This window comes from Necator americanus, chromosome IV (genome assembly GCF_031761385.1).
Source record: "Necator americanus strain Aroian chromosome IV, whole genome shotgun sequence".
In the NCBI taxonomy this organism is placed as follows: Eukaryota; Metazoa; Nematoda; class Chromadorea; order Rhabditida; family Ancylostomatidae; genus Necator; species Necator americanus.
This window is the reverse complement of record NC_087374.1, coordinates 592,733-614,484: the sequence shown is the minus strand read 5'-3', so window position 1 is coordinate 614,484 and position 21,752 is coordinate 592,733. Positions and strand designations below refer to the sequence as shown.

Genomic DNA, 21,752 nt, shown 5'->3' with positions numbered 1-21,752 from the left:
TACGCTAGAAATTATGAGTAGCATTTAAAAGCTTAAAAAAATCTTTGAAAACAAAAAAGAAAGGGGAAAAGAAAAAAGCCGTAATCATTTCTTCTTGAATCCAGCGAACAGTGATTGGAGCTCTACGAAAGAGAGCAGTTCTAAATCAAAGGATAAGGTGTCTGGCGTTAATTAATCCGCTCAGGATGCACCAACGCGTTCACATCGAATCGGAATCGTTTGAGGTTTTATCCTATCTATATTTTAACCTATACAATGGCTTGTGGGGGCTAGCCGCTGCATCAGGTCAGTGTTTCTGTCCTCTCAGGCAAGACTGTTCCAATTTGTCGATTCCGGAATGATGTAAGGTTTAGCTGGCACTTTAAATGAAGATTTTTCTGGAATTTAGAAAACAATTCTTGCAAGAGGAACATTATCTGTTGTTAAATCTAGCATTGCACTGCTAAGTTAGAGGATCAAACAGCGGTCGTAAACCGCGAAAGGCATGCGAATCCAAAGATTTGAAAGGATTGCTTCAAAAACACGCACGAAAATTACGTTTCCTTCCTGGCCTCACATTAAAAAAATAGGCTTTTATTTGTGTGAGAGGCCGGAACCTTTCAGTCCGTAGTTGTTTTTTTGTCTGTTTTTTGATCCTCTCCATTTTTTTTCTCGGATTTTTGTTTTGTTCAAAAAAAAGTTTAAAAATTTGATCCTTCTTCTTTAAAGCGGCTATTGAGGACGAGGGGGAGATGAGCGTTTAAGGAGATCTATGTATAGCGACACGTTTTTACTTTCGCATCCTCCGTATTGACCTTGTGGGCAAAAGAAAGAGATGGTAGCGAAGAAAAAGACGAATAAGAAGACCAGGATATGTTGAAGAAAAATAGTCAGGGATGTGTAGAAAACTCGTGTACATTCTTCCCAGAGAATTTTTTTGATCACATCCACATGTTAACTCCCTGCATTTTGAACTACTAGAAGGGAATGTCGAGAAAAGAATTGGTAGACTTCTTCTTCAAACTAAAAAAATAAAAAAAAAACAAAAAGTGTTTTCTTAAAGTGACCCACATTCGATGATCACACGAAAGAAAATTTCTAGGGTTTTCGTTCTGACTTTTAATTCAGCTAACTCTTGTTTTTCTTTTCGAACTATTAAACATAAAAAATAAAATAAAAATAAATAGAGCATTTTGACCTATTTGTTTCCTGTATTCAATCCATATGGTAGAGTTCTTGAAGATGAGATTGATCATGCGTGGAGAGAAGAAGCATTGGTGGAAAAAAGTGCCAGCCGTTCGTCTTCGCGCTTCCAAATTCGGAATTTATTACTTCGAAAACGGATTATGCATCGGTCGACCCAATTGTGCGGGTTAAGGGAAAACTTTTTTCATTTTCTTCTGAAGGTGTTGATAGAGCTCAGTGTGTAAACTTGACGCCCTATTTTGAAGATCCGAGAAAGAAAAATCAATGAAATCGAAAAAAAATCCAAGTAGAAAGTTTTTCACAGTGAAAGTGAGAAATTCTCTGTCGAATGGTCTGTAAGAGTTTGGAATTACCTCTTATTTCCATGTGAATTTTTCAGTTAAAAAAAAAAACGCTCACGATTTACTGCGTTTGACGTTTCGGACGTTTCATGAAATAGTTATGAATAATTTTAAATAATTCATGAAAATTCTTTAATATCACCTGAATATCAGCAAATATTTATGATGAACTTTCCATTTCTAGGGTATTTTTCATCCTATGTTGCTATTTTTGACCAGTTACGTTCACTTCGGATTTCGTGCCCCTTTTCCAACTACGTTTTTAGGTGGCACTCTATTTTTCGAAATTCCCTTCAGAAGTTCGATTCAGGATTTCAAGCGCAAGCCACTTTTTGTTTGCAGTGTTTAATAGCCAGTTGTTTAGCAGCAGTGTTTTATAGTCAACAAACCTTGCATAATCACCGAATTTTCTCAGAACCTTCAATTTATTCTCACTTACTTAAGAGCTTTTAGAATTTTATGGTGTCATATGCTACCAAGGACACTTTCTCTCAATTTTTTAGAAGAAAAATAAAAAATTGTCGGTTGGCAAAGCATTGATCAAATGGTTAAGTGACAGATTTGCAGCTGCACGTTTTTCGGCACTTAAATGATCATTGGCACTCGTTTTTGAGGCGAATTACTTGTCCTGTGCAGAGCAGTGCCTTCTTTTGCTATTGCGTATTCACTGACTAAAAAATTAAAAATTAAAAAAATAAAAATTAAAAATCAGTGACCTGCCCTGATTGAGTTTATTTTGAACTGGGTTGGAAAACGTCGATGTTTTGGTTCTGAAACAACGTTTCACCTTTTCCTTCTCCATAACCTCTCTGGTTATTTATGGAGAATGGAAATCCGGAGTATTTGTATCAGTAAACGCTACCCACTTTAACCAATGAGCGCTATCGTTTAAGGGTTGGTTTGAGTCCTCATTAAAAATACATATTGATTAGTGCCGAGGATTAGAGCACGGTATTGTGGTCTTAAAAGTGAAATGTTTGCTTGGACACTTGAATTTTACTATCGTTTTAAAAATGAAGAGCACAATCTGAGGATTCAGTACACTTCCTAAGGTTTCCGATTTACATTGTCCATAAATTGTCGTACAGCGCCGTTCTCAAGCGAGAAACAGTATGGATGGACCCTACAGATCTACAAAAATTCCTCCAAATTGGTGAAAAAAGGTCCCTCCAACAATACCGAAAGAGGTCCCGAATAAAGAATTATGCATTGGAGATACTCATCAAATAAATAGCTCGTCGAATCCAAGAGACATGAACAGCAACTGATTCTTAGGTTTTGTTATGAGCAGATAATTTCGTATTTCACAATTCTAAAAGGCAAATTGCAATTTCCCAAGCAATATTAGTTAAAATTGCTCTGATCTACGAATATGTTGTGTTGGAACCCAACGAATATCGAACCCCGCTCTATTTGAATCTATCTATTCGTTTCTCTGGATTCTTCTAGACGCATGCCCTCCAATGTATTTTTAAAAGTTAATGTCAAATTTTCCGCTAACGATATTTTGCGAAGTGAGTGAACAAGTTAAAATTCGAAGGAATTTTGAGAAAAAATGAGCTTCACGGATCTCATCAAACGATCGCTTTTCGGCTGCTAATAGCTTGATTGATATTGCTGTCAAACGCAGGCTTTTCAGAAGGAAGAAAAACTTTGCGATTGAGATCTTGAAGTGGTAACTTGTAAGGCAATTCATGACAATATGTAAGAAAAAAAAATTGCGGTAGGAATTTCCCAGGAATGCGCATCTAATCAACCGAGACATCTTCATTTTTGTTTCGTTTGATTAGCATTATGTCACATATTTTTGCGCTATGTTAGTATTATGGCTATAGGAGAAAAAAAAATAGTATCCGGAAGTAATTGTGGACCCATTTACCGTCCTTATCAACACTACGAACACGAGCTATCACTGAACAACATGCTTGAACAGTGTCACTTAATTTCAATAATTTTAAATTAGCCACATAGTTGTTTCTTCGTCCATCGTTCATTCCTCGTTTCCTGAAAATACATCCTGGTTGAGCTGACTACGCGCTAAATCTACAATTCAGATATGCGTATCAGGCCGTGGTTAACTCGAGGTATTGTTTCAGGAAAACCTTTTCGTCTGTTTTCTGGAAATAATCGAACCGACGGATGGGCAGACGTTGTCCTTGAACTTCTAAACACTGCACTGCTCGGTGTCTCTTTGTTGTTTGTTCTAATTAATAATTTTAAACCTTTGTGAGTTTTAAGGGATCATTCCCGTTTAGTTTTTTTCTAATGGAGAATGAGAAGGTAAGAAAACAGAACTGGAATTGACGTATTTATTTGTTTATTTATTTATAACGCTCAAAGGCGTGCCCAAAGTAAGAGGCAAGGAATGAATACAAATAAACAATAGAAAATCCAGCAACGAGAAAAGAGTAGAATGAGAACAAGCAGGGATAAGTCACGCGAACAGTAAAGCAAGGGACAATTTAGTAGTTTCAAAAAGCACATAAACTTTTATAACTTACCCTTTATAACTTTTTTACGTGTGGTTAAGATATCATGACAGAGTGTCTTAGCAAATACGTGGGGGCCTAACGAGAAAGGTTTTGGGTTTTCTGGATAGGGTTTTTTTTTACAAAAATGTCAGCTAGGACTTTAATTTCTGACGTCAATAATGAAACAGATGATGAATGAAGCGGAGGCGGGGACATTTTCATTTGTATTTTAATGATATTTTTTCTTAGAAAACTAAAATTCCAGCTTCTATTCTTTTTTTTAAACAGTTATTTGAAGACTAATAATAGTAGCGCTTAGCACCGAAGTTGTTATGTTGGGTTGGTTTTCGTCATGCAAGCGACACGGGCGGCGACCTGAAGGGGGGCGGAAGTCTTGACGGCTGGTCTGAGCATTCAATTTCTCTCCGCTCTCTGAAGCTGTTTGTCCTGCTTCAGTTCACACCAACACTTTTAAGAGCTGCACACTTTAGATCTATGATATCGATGTACTTTGTGCTTTATTAAGGTGGCTCCTCGTGAAGCCTAAATCCTATCGGGTGCCTTTTTTGGAGAATTTAGGATTCCTGTTTAGTTAACTGGAATATAAATATTTATGGAAGATAAACGCAACGTTTATTGTATGATTTATGCCACAAAAATCGAAAGAATTAAAACAAGAAAATATATGTACATACATTTCTTCATCAATAGGTTAAAAAAATAAATTCGAATGAATTATATTTAATTAATTAAGAAAAAAATTCAAAGAAATTTCATAGATTCAAATACAATTACTGTATTCCATTTTAAACTTTTCTACATTTCTGCACTTTATAATATTATTTGAGCCGATTTCATTACCTATAGCAAATCATAAACAGAAACTCCAGAAGAAAAGCATTTCTTTTTTTTTAAAAAAAAGGGTGAATTATATTAACCTAAATAACTACCAGTACGCTTAACTACTTAACTATTTTTAACTATTTTTCTAACTATTATATCCTAACTATTTTCTTCAATAAGCTAAAAATGTGTGATCCTTTGATGAACGACAGTAAATCTAAGTGATTTACGACAAATTTGCAGATTAACGAATACTACTGAAATATAATATTTGTAGTGAAAAATACGTTTTTACAAAATGATGGTCTGTTTTTCCTACCTTTTACTCTTTAACTGTTTTTTTTTCGTTTTGGTTGATCTGCAATTTTCGGCATTTCAACGAGTGTAGTGTGCTACACCAATCTAAAAAAAATGGAAGATTTCAGGAAAATAAATTTCTCAAAAAAAAAAGATTCGTGATAAGGTTTATGTGCCGTGAAAAAGCACTCAAAAATCGAAAAAGAACAGAGAGTAAATAAATTATTATTTTTAGTTTTGACTTCACCTATCTATAACTTTTGGAATAACTCGATTTCATTATCTTTTTTTCTGTATCTCATTTTAGTCTATCGTTGCAATTTCAACACAACTAGTAAGGGATTGCAACCGGATAAGCATATGTAATTTTCGATCATAGTGAATTTTTTTGTCACTTCAGCCAAAATGTAAACATTCCTGTTTTGGCAATTATGAGATAGACGCTCCTATTTTGGGAGTTATGGGGTAGTTTTTAGAAAAACCGAAGAAAATTTTGCACTGAATAATGAAAATTGATCACTTATCCTTATGTGTTTATCTTTACATTACTTCATTTCTGCAAAACGTGCAGGAGGGAAAATGAGAGCCGAAAATATAGTAGAGGAATATGTCTAGATGTCTAGACTATGCTCTAGATTCATCCATAACAGAGGCCATTTGCGTTTCAAAAACTTTGGATAGGATAAGAATATCCGTTTCTAGACATTTTCCAGAAAATTATTTTTGGAAATTGATGAACAGTTAGGTACGCTCGAAAATCTCCAATATTACTCCTTCAGGCAAATTTGTGTGGAAAGATTATGTAAACTGAGATTCTACAGACAGAGTACGTGTTTACGGCAGTCTGTCTCTTTCCTAAGAGCAAGTTTGGATTTGTTGGGACGATAAGAAAGACATCCGAACTGATTCCTTTATTTCATTTCTTTTTTAGTCTTTTTTTTACATAAAATAAAAAAAACCTACCGGCTGAAAAATATTTCAAGATGTAATTGCTTTCTTTCGTAGTGTGGGTGCTAAAATCTGTTTAAGATTGAAGTGAAGTATTCCTCATTCATCTTCACATCTCATTTTCTCGCAAGCTCTTCAAATGAGGTTTGGATTTTCATGGAGAATCCATTAAATGGTGTATTGAAAATTAAACCACCGAAACTGCCCTTACATAAGTTCAAGCATTCGTTTTGTTCCCACAAGAAATGGAGGAACTGCTTCTTCCTAAGATTTACTTGGATATTTCAGCACGGAATATGAAGAAAAACAGCATTTCTATGCACTTCAGAAAAAGTAAACCAAGGATCTAGGATTCGGACCTCTTTCGTTATTGTTGCACGCAACATAATTGTTTCCTAAGGTGCCGAACGTATCTCTCTACAACCTCGGCTTACATTCACTGCTTTATACACTCGTTTCACTGATTGAGGTACATAAACAATAGAAAGGACAGAGGCCTTTTCCACGCCGTTTTTGCAGAGCTCAATTCCGAAACCGCATCCTGGTAATCCTACAATACAATTTCTCTGCTACCCTCATCTCTCATATGTTCTTGTTTTATCTCTCCACGTGGTAAATTTTCGCCAATTTAGAACTTCGCGGTATCTCTTCCGGTTTCTTCGGAAAGCAATAATTTGTTTCTCGTTGCTGCCTGTATTGTGGTGAATGATATCCCGTGAGGCTATTCTGTGTCAAGAGCTTAAATCCCTCTCAAATAAATGGAAATCAGCACAAAGTGGAATTCATGTGTATTTTTGAAGTTTCGCATTTACTCGTATGCCTGTGAACATGGTTCTGGAAGCGTTTTGAATCCACTCCTAGAGTCCAAAGATGAAACTTAAGGAGAAGTGTCTGTATATTAGAAATTCGCTCACTATTTAAAGGCATCAGGGAAGGCATGAATCTGGGGTAATGCGGGTTTCAGGTGGGTTATGCCTATACGGGGTCGTAGATTATGGAGAGGGGAGTGATTCCGTCAATTTCTTCCTAGTCGCCGTAAAAAACGGCGCAAAAAATGCGGTGCTTGCAGAAGGTTGGTGCGCTCCAATCGAACTCGTTGTAGAAAATAGCGCCCCGGAACGCTCGAAGCCGCTGTTTCCGGCTGCTGCTTCCCCTCATAATCTACGACCTCGTATAGGCATAACCGACATGAAACCGGCACCATCCCAGATTCGTGGGGGATGCCTTTAAGGCTGTTATTTGATTGCGCTAGTTACCTCACTTCGGGAATTCTGGCAGCAGCGACAAGGAAGTCCTCCAAACCTAAGCTACGATCTACACTCCCCCTGTAATTATAAAATCCTAAGTGGGCTTGGGATTTTTTTTTTGTTCAGGAGATAGGTCGTTCGATCGGATAAGCTACGAACGATCTCATTTCTCCTATGGTCTGAAGAAGCGCTGAACTCGCCAAAACGTCAGTTAAGAATAAAATTTTTCAACAACCTCTTATACGGCTCACCTTAGGAAGACAAATACTGAATCATCCTACTTATGTTTGGAGAAAAGTAAGCAAAAAGCTCCGGAAGGCTCCGTAGCTCGACACTCTACCTTAATGATCTGAAAAAATCAGAAATAAATAATAAAGTCAAGTAATAATAATATAATAGAGTCAGAGGACTACAATATAACAATGTAAAGTGAAAAAGTTTATATCGAGTAATTACGAACTCTCGAAAAGATTCTTCATTTTTGTGTGCAAATTCCATATTAAAAGAAAACTTTCCAACTTTCTCCTCAACAATTTTAATATTTTTTTCACTATGTGTTCTTAATTTGAGCCGGGCGCGAGGTAATTGAAATATTTATGGTAGTTATTTATGGTAGTTTCTTATTGAACTCATTTGACTTGATTTTGTAGTATTTTTTTCAAATCTCATACTCTCCGTTCCTATCAATCGTACTATTTTGAGTCCTGATGCTTGTCTCACTGCTAACATACATCATCGGATCATTCTCACAGCTCCATGGTGCATGTGCACCAATCTGGTGCCGTTTTATCCGTATCTTCACGTTTTCCTGTATTTTTGCCTCCTGTAGCGGGCTCCCTCATCCCTCAACGGTGGAATTTGACCCGTATTACTTTATTCTTTGGTTTTCTGTTAGTAGCACATCATGGTAACCAGTTGGGCTCGTTTCGCTGGATTTCTTGCAAAGCGCATCACGCATGACGTATATATTAGCCACCATTTGCATTGACATCGTAAGCATCTCTCGCAATTATCTTGAACTTTTCCTAGTAATGTTAGCTGGATTCTCTAAGTGCTACTCCTCTTTGCTTGTTTTATTAAATTAAGCTTATCCAGTAGAAAATTTTATTAACAATTTTTAATTTTTTCCAACCTTAATCAAAGTTTTCCTTGACGTTTCCTTTAATTTTTGCGAAAAAAAAAGTTGGCATTTTCTAGAATTCTAGGTGATTCACATTCTAGGAGAGATTTTTTACTGTGATGGTGAACAGACTTAAACAGTCTCTTTTGTAGACTGTGAGTTCAGCTAATTCTGTTGTAGGATCTCAGAAAACAGCACAAGAAGGAGGTTTTTGGTGCAGAAGAGGTCAATTTTGTGCAATTCACTCAATTGGTCCGTCGAGACAATCTCTTTTGGATGTTGAAGTTTTCAGATGGATTCAGAAACTAATGAATTCAGCAGAACCTTGCAAATTAATGATAAAGAACTTATTTTGGCTGTTCTTTTGCGCAGAGGTTTCAGGAAGAAAATTTGTATAGTGCTATTAGTAGAGTTGGTGAAGAACAACAGCACTAAAAACATTCGCAGCACGGAGAATTCCTTCCTGGAAAGCAAAAGGTATTATAAGCATAGTTAGGATCATTAGAAAGATTTCACCGTTTTTCTTTGAGATGCTGCATCGTTAAAATTGTATTTCAAGAAGATGTACGTTCCTGAAAAGCATCTCTCTTCTGCTCTGGAAGTTGAAGGACGGAAGTACATAGAAAGTTTGGAAAAAGACGAGAAATGTTAAAATGAGAGTTGTTAAAGGCTTCACCTCACGAATATGAGATGGTACGGATTTCAGGTGGAGTCTTCCTATAGAGGATCGTAGAGTAAGGAGATGGGGGAGGGGGGAGGTGGGGCGGGGGGTGATTCCGTTCATTTTTTCCTAATTGTCGTAAAAAACGGCCCGGAAGATACGACTTCGAGCGTTCCGGCTCGCTATTTTCTACAACGAGTTGGATTGGAGCGCACCAGCCTTGTGCACTCGCGGCATCTTCCGCGCCCTTTTTTACGACAATTAGGAAGTATGGACGAAATCACCCTCCTCTCCATAATCTACGACCCCGTATAGGAACTCTCCACCTGAAATCCGCACCACCTCAGATTCATGGAGTGATGCCTTTAAGTTAGAATCAAGGCATGATGGAATATGATAAATTACAAAAGTATGTTTATTTATGCAAAGTTATTTATTTCTAATTTTTTCTAGTTGGTTATTTTTTAGTTCATTTATTTATGTGAGGTACATTTTTTAATATAAAAACTGTGATTTATTAAAGTGTTATTAATGTCTTTTTGTTCAAGAATCTAAACCAGGAAGGGTATCCTAAAGCAATGTTTATTCGAGTTGAGAAAATTCATTTTTGTTTCTTGTGTGTAATTTTTCTGAACGATTGGATCATTTACCTTCGGTACATGCAATGACATATCATTCGGAGAAATTTTTCGCTGATGCCAGTTTTAATTTATGATTATCGAGGGTAACGTGCATGAGTAATTTATATTCAGACTCCTCTGGTCCGAATAAGTCACGAAAATGTAGCTGTTGCCATCTGTACACATTCCGCTTAGAACTTAACAATTCTCATTTTAACATTTCTCGTCTTTTTCTCAATCTCCTATGTACTCCCGTACATTAACTTCGTTATATTTAGAAGATTTGTTGAAAGAATGGAAAACAATTCAGAAATATTAGCTATTCCTACAGAAATCCGTAGCGTTACCCGCTTTTCTTCTTCTTTATCTCATCCAAGCTGTATTTTCATGCATTTTCATACGAAGTTGTTTTAAATTCTCGCTAAACAATGTTGCTCCTGTTACTGACATTCCCATATGGAAAATTCTTCCAGAAACAAGAGCACATTGAATGATGTGACTTCATGTCTACCTTCATCAACTGCACTTCCCATCAATTCTTCTGTAACCTCACCAGGTTAGTTGCATCTCTTTAGGTTGCATCTCTTTAGGTGGGTTATATACGAAGTCGTAGATTAAGGGGAGGAGGGTGATTCCGTCCATTTCTTCCCAATTCCCGAAAGAAAAGGCTCGGAAAATGCAGCGCGTGAACAAGGCTGGCGCGCTCCTATCGAACTCGTTGTAGAAAATAGCGCCCCGGAACGCTCGAAGCTGCAACTTCCGGGCCGTTTTTTCACGGCAATTAGAAAAAAGATGGACGGAATCCCCCGTACTCCTCATAATCTACGACCCCGCATAAGCATAACCCATCTGGAACCCGCACCACCTCAGATTCGTGGAATGGAGCCTTCATGGATGGACGTTCCTTGCATGCAACTGAAATACATTATTCCTCACAGATTACTCAGTTTAAGTCCTATGTTGCGCCCAGACTACATCAATAGGTTGGCCGGAAGAGGATGGGACATTTAGAACTCGAAATTGGAAATAGAATAGCACCTTCAGACATTTAAAAAAGGCGCAACCGCCGATTTGACAAGCATCCAAGCAAAGGAAAATTTCTACCCAACAACCCCTAAATATTTGTATTAAATATGAGAGGGCATAGCCATATTTTGCCTCCCTACTAAGCTTATTCTCTTGAGTTAAAGACGAAGCGAAGAATTATTTGTTTTCATTGTAAATATATTAAAAATTATTATTGTAAACTTAAAACATAATAACATAACATCATTGTAAATATATTAAACAGCATAACAATAACAGTAACATTATTGTAAATATATTAAATATTATAAAAAATGGGAAAAGGCCAAAGAGTTTTTCCGAACAGGGCGGCTTCTAATAGAACACTGTGGGATTATGAGAGGAGCAATGAGACTACAAAAAGAACGGTGGCTGATAACCGAGTGTTAGTGATATCTGATCGCTTTGAAAACAATATGCCTGTATTTATTGAAATATCATTGTGATGCCCATGAGTATTTAACCTCATGAGGATAGGGCTACATCGAGGACAGGATGAGGAGAAGAAAGGCGTACATGAGTCGCTCAGGAAACGATCACTTGCAAATGTGTCAGATTTACCTGCCTGAGAACAGTCGGCGGTGACTATTTGCTTACAGTTATTTACCCGTTTGCCTGCTAGCATCGAATCTGGTGTGCCTGTATGGCAGAATGTTTGAAAAGGTCACCATTTTTCCGCGATTTCAATTCTGATTTCTTATTTTAAATAATATTTATACGATTTTTAGCATGTCCAAACTATTTCTCCAAAAATTCCCTCCGTAGTAATTGCCAACAAGCAGTTGTGATGATACTACCCGCGTTTCAGGGATCAACAAATTTGTCGACTTGGTTGGTTGCTCCTATTCCTCTGGTTAGTTACGATTATGTGGATGACGAAGGTAATGTCCAGATCTGTCCGTGATTTAAAATTTGCTATTTCTTTTCTTTTCTATTTTAACCGTTCTCTCGTTCACTTCGCATCTCTTCACGGACCTCTTCTTTTATTGTCTGATCAAAATTGAGGGTATTTTCATGGATCACGAAAATGTTATCACGTAACTATGGGAATATAAAGAAGAAATTAGAAAGAGGGGAAAATTTTCAAGAAACGACTCGGGTTTAGTTGGTAGTTGTAAACGTCGAAGGTAGATGCGCATAATGCGATGAAGTACACTGTACACATTTAGATTAATCAGGAAAGTCTGAGGTATTTATGTATTGGAATTTTAGAGAAGAAATTTTCCGATTCTTTCGTTAATGCTCGGGGATACTTGACGATTTCTGAAACTTCCTGAACCTGGAATGTGCGATAGTTTTATTCACATTTTCTGGATCAATCTATAGCGTTCATAATTAGCAAAACTTCAAACTGGGCTAGATTCCGTTTGTCTATCACCAGTGACTTCTTCTGAATAGTTAACGGGAATGTCGCCCACATTTCCGTAGCTCATAACCTACTGCAAAACATCGAATCGTCCAGATCGGGACCACTATTTTATTATTGCATTTATCGCATGAATTGTGGAAGTAATTATGTTCAAATTCGTGCAATAAGTGAAAAATTTATTAAATCCTTATAATTTACTAATTTTATAGCAGAAGGAACAACTGCTACATACCTGCTTTCACGGAATGAGTAAAAAATTGTGTGATTCTGATCAATTGAAACCATTCCTTTTCCTGAACCCAATTATTAATACTTTAATAACTCATTCAGAGAAACGTTGACTGGTTCTTATGTTATATGTTTTAATGTTTTACATAATGTTTTTTTTATTTTTTATGTATTACATGTTCTAACATTTTCTTTTGATAAGTGAGCCAAATCTGTCTTTAATTGAGTGCCAGGATCATGTTTTGCTAAAAAAAAATTGCTAAAAAAATTTGATTTGATGAACGATATAATATGGATACATTATCTTTTCAGGATCTGTGGTGCTGTAACTCTGCTTCTGAGTATTCATCTGAGGAATGTATTCTGAAAAAAGAAGATTCGAAGCACACAGAATTTGGAAGCATTTGCTAACTCCTTCGAAGCGTCAATCCTGTTATTGTTAGAGTTGTTAGAGAGGGATTTATATTTTGTTCTCGGAATTTTTCTTTATCGAGGAATTGCTACAAATGATGATTGTAAATAAAGTGAATAAATGCAATTTTCGCACAAGTAAACATGTAACAGCTCAACGAGTTCATCAGTTGTTTTCGGAGAAGATTTGCTGTTTTCGAACCTATCCGACCCTGTTGTGCAGATCAAATTCCCACTCGGAAACGTCACGAGAGTAACATGCGTATTTACTGAGAACGATAATCGCAGAAAATGTGACAAATTTAATGAAATCCTACTGATTTTGAGTTGAGAAAAGACTCGGACGACGAGTATTTTTGACTGGAGAGCGAAAAGAAGAGAGGTTCTATGAGAATTTTCCTGTTTTTAAACCTTCTGGAAGCTATGTAATCCCTAATTTTTAGTGGAGTTGAGTGATTTATTTTGTAATCGTCAACGCACATTGACGAGGAAAAAGAGGAAAGAAATATAAATAACACTGATTTTATTTTTAACCTCTTTAGCGTTCATGACATGCGTATACGTAAAGGAGTGCACTTTTCGTACAGGCGTGTGCCACTTAGAGGGTTAAAAGCGATATATGTACTAAGAAATTGACGATGTTTGAATCTTTCCGAGAATATATAGGTGTATCAAAAGTCTGAGCGAAAATGGGCACCCTCATTTGCCCTTATTTCTTATTTGACAACGGACAACCAGTAGGCTTTTGACTTTGTTTTTTCGACGCTGGTAGACGCTGCGATTATGTCTATCCTCGCAAAAATGAGCGTTGTTTGGTGAATCGTTGAAAAAATCAACCGACAAAACACTTTACCAGCCTTCCTAAAGGCATCACTCCACGGATCTGAGATTTCAGGTGGATTTCAGGCGGTTTATGTTGAGTATATTAACATGAAATCGAAACATCTCCTACAAATACGAAGCGGAATGTTCTAACTGTATTTTTTTCGTTACGAACATCTTCTTGTCGGTTTAGTACGATTTCTTAAACATCACCTGAAAGAGCATTGGTTTACAAGGAATACACGATTCGAATAATTATTATTTATAGTTATGTTAGACATTACTTCAAATAAATAGTATTTATATCTCTTCAAGACGTTAATAATGATATATTTATGGATATCACTGTTAAGATGTGGACTGACTACGCAAAAAAAAACCATCTGAACTGTAATGGATTGTTTATCTTATCCCTCTGAAATCATTTTTTTCGAAAAATTCTTTGTGGAGAAACGTGTGTGGTGAATAGGGCTTGACAACGCATCAACAGCTAATATTATGGTATGAATGGGATAAAAGGCTTCTCACAGCAGGACACCAACTCAAAGATCGAAAGAAAAAGGAACGATGAACGCAGACGTCGTATACGGTGATGACGGCGATGGGAAGAAAGATGACATCTCCTGGCAGCGCTAATCAACTTCCAGTACTCCGCCTAATTTCTGTGATTCTCTACTGTGGCAGCACAAATTAACGTTTTTCTACAAGTGAATATGGTATTTTTAGACAAAAAAAAAACAAGATAGTTATTTCCTCATCAGGGAAAAAAACATTTAGGATTTTTTTGCACTGCTAGAAATCGTCTGCTATGTAGAATTCAGCGAACATTTGTATTATCACTTGCATGCTCTGTAAATATAATAATGTAATAGATATAAATATATGCCTAATGTAATGAATATAAATAAATATGATATTAATAATATAAAATATAAATATAATAACATATGATGTAATAAATATAAATGTATGTCTTTTTTCCCTAATTTTCTCAATTGCACTAATGAAAAGAAATCCTTATTTTTAGTTCTCTCTTTAGTGTGCGCTTGCTGCAAACTATTTCCGATAATTTTTATCACGTCAAAGCAGCGGAATAATAAGTGTCAAAAATCCTATCTAAAGGAAGCTTTAAAAACCATTAGGTTAATTTTTGGTCCCCATTTAAACTTTAAAAAATAACCGCGAAAAATAGAGTAAAGTATGAAACATTCCAGATTTGTGATATTATCTTCGACTTCTAGTCTTTGATTTTTTGCAGCAAGGTCGAAATTCTAGCACCCAATCAGCTAAGGTGCGCCGAATCTGTGATATTTCATCGAAGAAATCCGGCCGAGTCAATTAGTCCAGCGATTTTGCACTCAGCCTAAGGCGCAATAAAAGGGAAAGAATACGTGGTCATTCCAATAATGTTAATTTTTGCGACATTTCTTCTCAAGCTGGCTCTAATCTCCATGGCTTGCCATCCAAGCCCGTCTTCACATTCGAATTCAAGTAGAAGAGCAAGAGTCCACGGTGTTCGTCATTCTGATAGTTTTTCACCAAGAGAAAAAGGTAACGATTTATTTATATACAGATATCAAGGAATATTACGCATTTTGTTACCAACAAAAAAAATAATTATGGTGGTTTAAAGTCAGCGAACTACAAAATTGACGATGTTGCATCTTCACTTTAAATAGGTACGAGTGATGAGTTAGGAGTGACGCAAGTATTTACGTGTTCACGCTACATCGGCACTCTTAATCTAGAAAAAGGTGTGTAAAACAGTTCTGGTTTCACCGGTGTATCCTACGATGCGACTCAGTACGGGTAGTGGAACAATGGGAATTCCGCATGCTTCGGCGAAGTTATAATAGCTGAATTGCGAAAGTTTGACGGACAATGCAATTGCTTGCATTTTTTTCTCGTAATAAGTTGCATTGTAGGGAGAACTGACAACCTAGGGCGTTTCTCACGCCTCTTTTCTTTAGATTAGTAGGCAGGATTGAGCGTGATCAGGTGCATAGTCGTGAACTACATTCCTATCCTTATTCATTCATGGAAAAGTCCCAACATCGTCAATTTTAAGACATCCTGTCTTTATACAGTGTTGAAAAAAAAAGATTTCACCAAAGTTGATCGTAATTATTGAAGTAATGCTGTATTTGCAGAACAGCACTCGAAAGACTTTGAAATCGCATCCATATCGGCATCGGAAAAACTTTTCAGTAAGAAACAGAAAACCACAACAGCAACAATTCCAAAGATCGAAGGGACGACCACGGAAACTTCACCTGCACCACCTAGTGAGTTCCATTTATTATTGGGTTGAAGATGTAGGGATGAAACAGCTATGAATGCTGGGTAAATGGTGCAAAGAAGGCTTGATAGAGTTAATTCAAATCAGAAAACTTCTTAGGGTGACTTTTAAGTAATTAGAATTGTTAATTGTGATTCATTACGTGTTTTAACTTTAGCGTAGAAAGTACTGTTCGATTTAAATGTTTTCCAGGAAGTTAGGATTGTCAACTATGTTTTATTAGGGTTTTTTTTCATTTAATGCTAGGATGTCGTCGTCTTCTATCTGTTTTCCCATAAATCTCATCATAAAACAAGTCACACGTTCAACAAGAAAGAAAACTTAAAAGATTTTGAGTTTTGAAGCTAACAAATTTATGGCACCATTTGTCCATGATGTCTCGATTTTGACCTGCTAGCTTTACGGTCTGGAGACTAAAGAGCTAACATTAACGGTGATTGATTCCTCCTTTCAGTCTACAAGTTTTCTTTCTTATTAAATAGGAAAATATCCTGTGTCAAGGTCTTGCTTTTGAGGATTTCCTGGTTTTGAAGAAATAAAGAAATAAATAAGGGAAATAGAACAGAAAAAACCCTAATAAAACATAATTGACAATCCTAGCTTCCTGGAAAACATTAAAATCGACCAGTGCTCGCTACGCTAAAGTTAAAACAAGTTGAATTTTCTTAATTTCAAAATTTTAATTTTTTTTTCTGTCCTTTTTTCCCGTAGTGTGACTTTCGAATATGTTGGAGAAAAGATGAGCGATCATGATTGTATTCCCGTCATGTCAGGAACTTGTGGATACCGCCTGTTTAGGTTATTGATGCGGGTGCTTCCCTAATAAAAAAAATCAGGAATTCAGGAACCTTTGAGGGTTGATTCGAAGTTTGATCCGATACTCAAAGCTTGATCTGATGCTGTTCCATTGTGGTTTTTCCCTGAAAATGATCCTTTCTCAGATAAGCTCTTGAGAAGTGAATCCAGTAACGAATTTTTGGAAAATGTGATAAAAGTCAAGAGTATTTTGGTTTGAAATATAAACTGTAAGCTAAAGTGTAATGGGATTTTTGTATAAATCTATAAATCTATAAATTCGGATAATACTAGATCAGTTCTTTTTTTTGGGTGAGACGTGGTAATCTTATGGGTTGATCTCAGGAATGCGATATGTCCCAATAAATCTATAAATTCAGATAATATTAGATCAGTTCTCCTATAAATCTATAAATTCAGATAATATTAGATCAGTTCTCTTGTATTTATTGAGCCTGGTCAGTCTTATGGGTTGATCCCAGGAATGCGATGTGTCTATGTTTTGATGTTCTTCAGAATGTCAACAATGTGCAAATCCTCCACGTTCCGACGTGAGTCTGTGCAAGCAGAAGAAATGTGTTCCGGTTGGAGCTGTGCGAAGGATTGTGGACGAGTGCTCAGTGGAAGAGTTGAATTGTCCGGATGACACTCAATTTTTTGGCTTTGAAGATGTAGCTGGCGAATTGAAGGAGTACGATGTGAGCGAGATTGGAATTGCACGGTGTCGAGACGGAGTCTGGCATGCGCAAATAATGTCAGAACTTCTTCCCATCAAAAATATTGTCTGTTTTGTTTAAATTTCTTTTTTTTTTGAGTATGTCATATTATATATCATAAATACATTCTTGTTAGGCTGTACTGAATATTCCTACTATAGAGAAATGAAATGAAATCCTCAACGCAGCTTTCATTTTTCTTTCACAATAAGGAATTCACAATACTCAAATATTCACTGTTATGCGTGAATACTGTTGCACTAAATGTGTCGTAAAATATATTATTTATTAATGTTTGGAATATAGTTCCGTGTTTTTACATAAGACACAAGATTTACTTAGAAAAATCCTCACAACGTACATTTAAGAGAAAAAGTACAACCCTGAGGTGAGGCGACCCTTTCTCGTTTTATAAAACGACTTTACGGAGCTAGATTCCGTTCGACAAAGACAAAGTCTTAGAAATGATTCTTTCCCGAATGTCTTTATTCCACAAACAAACAAAAAACAATAGTTTGGTCTTTGAAACTATTTACAGTCCATTTTCTCTCCTCTCTAGCCCTCAAGATAAGGGAGATAAATCCCAAACTGCGGTGATCAGACAGTCATCAGTTCATTTTTATCTAGTATATACTCTCACAGACTTTTTCTGGATCTGCACATTTGAACCAAAAATTGATCTCATAAAAGTGATTTTTCTTATTTCGGACTTTGTGAAGTTGTTTGTTAAGTTTTTGTGATAATAGCCCTTGTATTAGAACTGTTTTTTCAAAATAATAAATTGACAGAAGTGGATAAACCACACCGCGGACATTAATTCCTAATTGGGATGTGCCTAAAGGGATGCGTTCAACATTAATTCAGAGCCGTTTCAAGTTTATAGACACCCTTACAATCACTTGCGAAGGCCAAGCCGATGTACGAGGTCAGGGCTTTCCTTCTTCCAGACAGCAATTTATCGATTCTGGCAGCAATTTATCGATTATTTATCTCAATTCTCAATTAGTTATTGATTTCGATTGTAATAAACGTCGGAAAAGATAGCGTTTGCAGGGCGGGTGAAGCGCAGTGGAGCTTCCTGAGGCTAAGGAAGAAACCTAGGATTGAAGACGAGCTAGCAACGCAAATCTTCGTATGTCCACCGAATTTTCTGCCCTAGTTTTTTTCGTTTCTAACCAGAAGTTACGTAGCTGTCGTTGAGTAGCTGATTCATTGATGTTTTTACCTCTTACCATCACCGCAATGGCAGCTGTGCCTTTTACATCGTTGTCAATAATATTTTTTCTTGAGGACAAGAGTATAACGTTCTGGGAAAAGGGATGGGGATGGAAAAACCAGAAATTGAGATTTAGCCTTTGGATGCAAAGAAAACCATCGTGATCCAGACATTTATTTCAAGATTATCATTTTATCAACAGTCGCAACAAAAAATGCCAGCAGTAGGCGACATGTTGCTCTTACAGTACGAAGCCCGTTTGAATGTTTTCTGGAAGATTTCAGAGAGAGAGAGAGAGAGAGAGAGAGAAAGAGAGAGAAGGAAAGAAAAGGAGAGAGGAAGAAGGAAAGAAAACGGAAAGAAAGAAAGTAAGAAGGAAAAAAAGAAGGAAGGAAAGAAAAATGGATGTCACCGGAGGATCACTTATGATTTCGATTTTCCAGCTTAGTAAAGTTTTATTTTACTCGAATTGTATTAACTCACTTTTGTAGGTAAAAAAAGTTATCTTTTTTTAAATTAACCTAACAAAAATCTGTTAGTGGTTTTGTTAGTTACTCGAAAGTATAAAATCTCACCTCTGCATTAGTTATTCAAGAACCTTATTACTGATATAATGACCCAGAATCATATCACCTGCCAAACTAATCGGAAGTCCCTTCGGCATTTCCAATAATGGCTTTAAGCTCACTATGTCTGTTCGCACCTCCAATCCTGAACATGCTCCCCTCCTGATTGCTTTCGTATGTACTTTGCATGTACATGAGCTCGTTTCCATCTGCCCCGGTCCAGATGTACTTTTGCATTGAATACTGCCGAATATTTGGACATTATTTTCTTCCGACGTCATGTTGTTCGCTTGGATTTTTCGCCGTTACGTAAATGAAGAATTTACGTAACGTCAGTATTTTTCTTTTCTTTCAAAGGAGTTCATTGGGAAGCAATAAATTTAGGAGCACTACTTCATCAGAACTAACGGTCTCTTGCGACTAGTTACCATTGAGTTCCCTGATTCGGCTTCGTTTGGTTAATCGTGGTCCAGTCTGATAAGATGAATGATTCTTGCTCGTAAATCATTATGTTAAATGTTTGAAATGCTCCCTTTGCAAAGCCAATTTTCTTTTTTTTGCTCCTGCTTGTACCTTCGGGAATTTTTTTTAAACGAGAAAAAACCCTAAATCTCGAAAAAATCAGACGTATATTTCTGCACAGAATAATAACATACGGGATAGCAGGCGAAAATATCTCAACATCCCTCCTCTTCTACAAAAAATCGCGCCTAAATTCTTTCAGGTACATGATAATGCCGTAAAAAAATGTGTTACTCCAGGAACGAGAACAAACCCACGAAATTCTGAATTAGAGGTTCGCTTTTATTGAAAGAATGAGTGATGCGTTCGAAATTTTTCGAATTCGCTGACGGAGCTAAGCTTCTTCCCTGGAAACATTGATTCCCAACTGCTTCTGTGTTCAATTTTAATGGATAAAAGAGTTCGTTCCGAATTTAAAGCTTCCAAATAGCACAGCACGGCTCTCATGATCTATTAATGCTAGAGATGCATGCATAGAAAATGTGTCTGACCTTTTTTTCGAACAGGAAAGAAGACGTTTCTTTTCCAACAAAATATACCCGTTAAAAATATTGTTTAAATCACTTGCTATTATTATATTTTAATTTTTCGTATATTATCATTATTTCAATACTTCAAGTTTGATAAATATTTTATGGACTATCTTCAATATTTCACTACTAAAATTAAAAAGATCCCTTTTCTGTAATTTTTGGCAAAATTTATGAGCATAATTGGAATTTTCCGCTTCTTTGCTCTCGTAGGTTTCCAGGAAACCGTGTGTTCGTCTGGCGATTTCATAACGAGCCGTGAACAATCGAAAAGTTCCAGAAATCGCAGCCAACCTAAAAATTTCGCTTAGGATTCGTATTTTGTGCTACTTACCTGCGAATTCAAAGATATCTACAAGAATATTTTGCAAGCACTACGTCTTGCGTAGGTTAGGCAGCTTAAACTTTTGAAGAACACTTTTTTTGAAATCATCTAAGCACTGTGAGGAGTTGACACTAAAAAATAAAACCGAACTCCTCTGCATATTATTTCCTTACGATTTACGGCCATGCACTATTTGAACCTCCTCACTTCAATGCCCTCAATCGTTTCTAAGTGCTTTATTTCCTTTGTCCACTAGAAATATGAGAATTAAAATGTTTACATCTGATTTGTCTTCTTTTTTTCTGCTGAAAACGTATAGCCATCTATATAATAAATGCCTATGGTTATTAAATCCACTATGTTCTCCGTTGTTTCTTCAAATCTCTTTTGAACGGCTGAAACCCCGGCAATGAACTTTTGTCGAATATCAGAGAGGTAAGATCAGTCTGTGAAATAACTCTAATAAATCCATTGCCAATTGCACAAGTTTTTTTCGAAAGTGAAAATGAGCTTAGCTTAGTGAAAGTGACAAAAAGTACCATACAGAAACGTTCAGGACACCCAATATTTTTAATCACATGACGGGATATGATTCCATCAGAATGTCTTATTATCCATCCATTCGTTCTATTACCCATTCATCTGCAATTCCACAAGTAATCAGATGTTATTGAGGCAGAATTGAGGAAAGAGACGAATAAGGAAGGTATGAATGAAAGAAGGAAAGAAAGAGATAACAAACATGTAGTACGTGGGTCATTGAAAGGCAATTCTACCCTTTATTTTTATTTGTGGAATTGCAGATGAATGGGTAATGGAGTTTTTTAGTTAATTTTGTACTGCAGAAATGATACCTTAACTATTTTTTTAATATATTTCACCGAACTCAATAAAATCAGCTCAATAAAATCAGTTGTGACTTGATTACTTTCATAAATATGAACATCTCCATGAAAAAGTCTAACATTTTCAAACCATGTCATGGTTGTTTTCGTAGGGCGAATTTCTCTTATTAACCTCGTCTTAATCGCAAAGTAAGAACAATTTCAATGCGAAAGTTTCGAAAAACACTTTAAACGGTTCCCAAATTACGAATATCAAAGAAAATATCGCCATATTTTGGAATAGGAAGACAGATTTAACAGAAATCGGAGA

General features: G+C 36.3%; 2 protein-coding genes across 2 annotated transcripts; both read left to right on the top strand.

The window, feature by feature from the left end:
* Window positions 1-10,236: 10,236 nt before the first annotated feature.
* RB195_000070 (uncharacterized protein) lies at window positions 10,237-12,806 on the top strand (the record flags this gene model as incomplete). The annotated part of the gene is made up of 3 exons (XM_064196207.1): window positions 10,237-10,289; window positions 11,607-11,679; window positions 12,708-12,806. 3 exons carry the CDS (start codon window positions 10,237-10,239, stop codon window positions 12,804-12,806), a joined length of 225 nt encoding a protein of 74 aa, XP_064052088.1.
* A 2,228-nt stretch (window positions 12,807-15,034) lies between these two features.
* On the top strand, window positions 15,035-17,519 carry RB195_000069 (uncharacterized protein; the record flags this gene model as incomplete). The annotated part of the gene is made up of 3 exons (XM_064196206.1): window positions 15,035-15,179; window positions 15,779-15,913; window positions 17,239-17,519. 3 exons carry the CDS (start codon window positions 15,035-15,037, stop codon window positions 17,517-17,519), a joined length of 561 nt encoding a protein of 186 aa, XP_064052087.1.
* Between the last annotated feature and the right edge of the window lie 4,233 nt (window positions 17,520-21,752).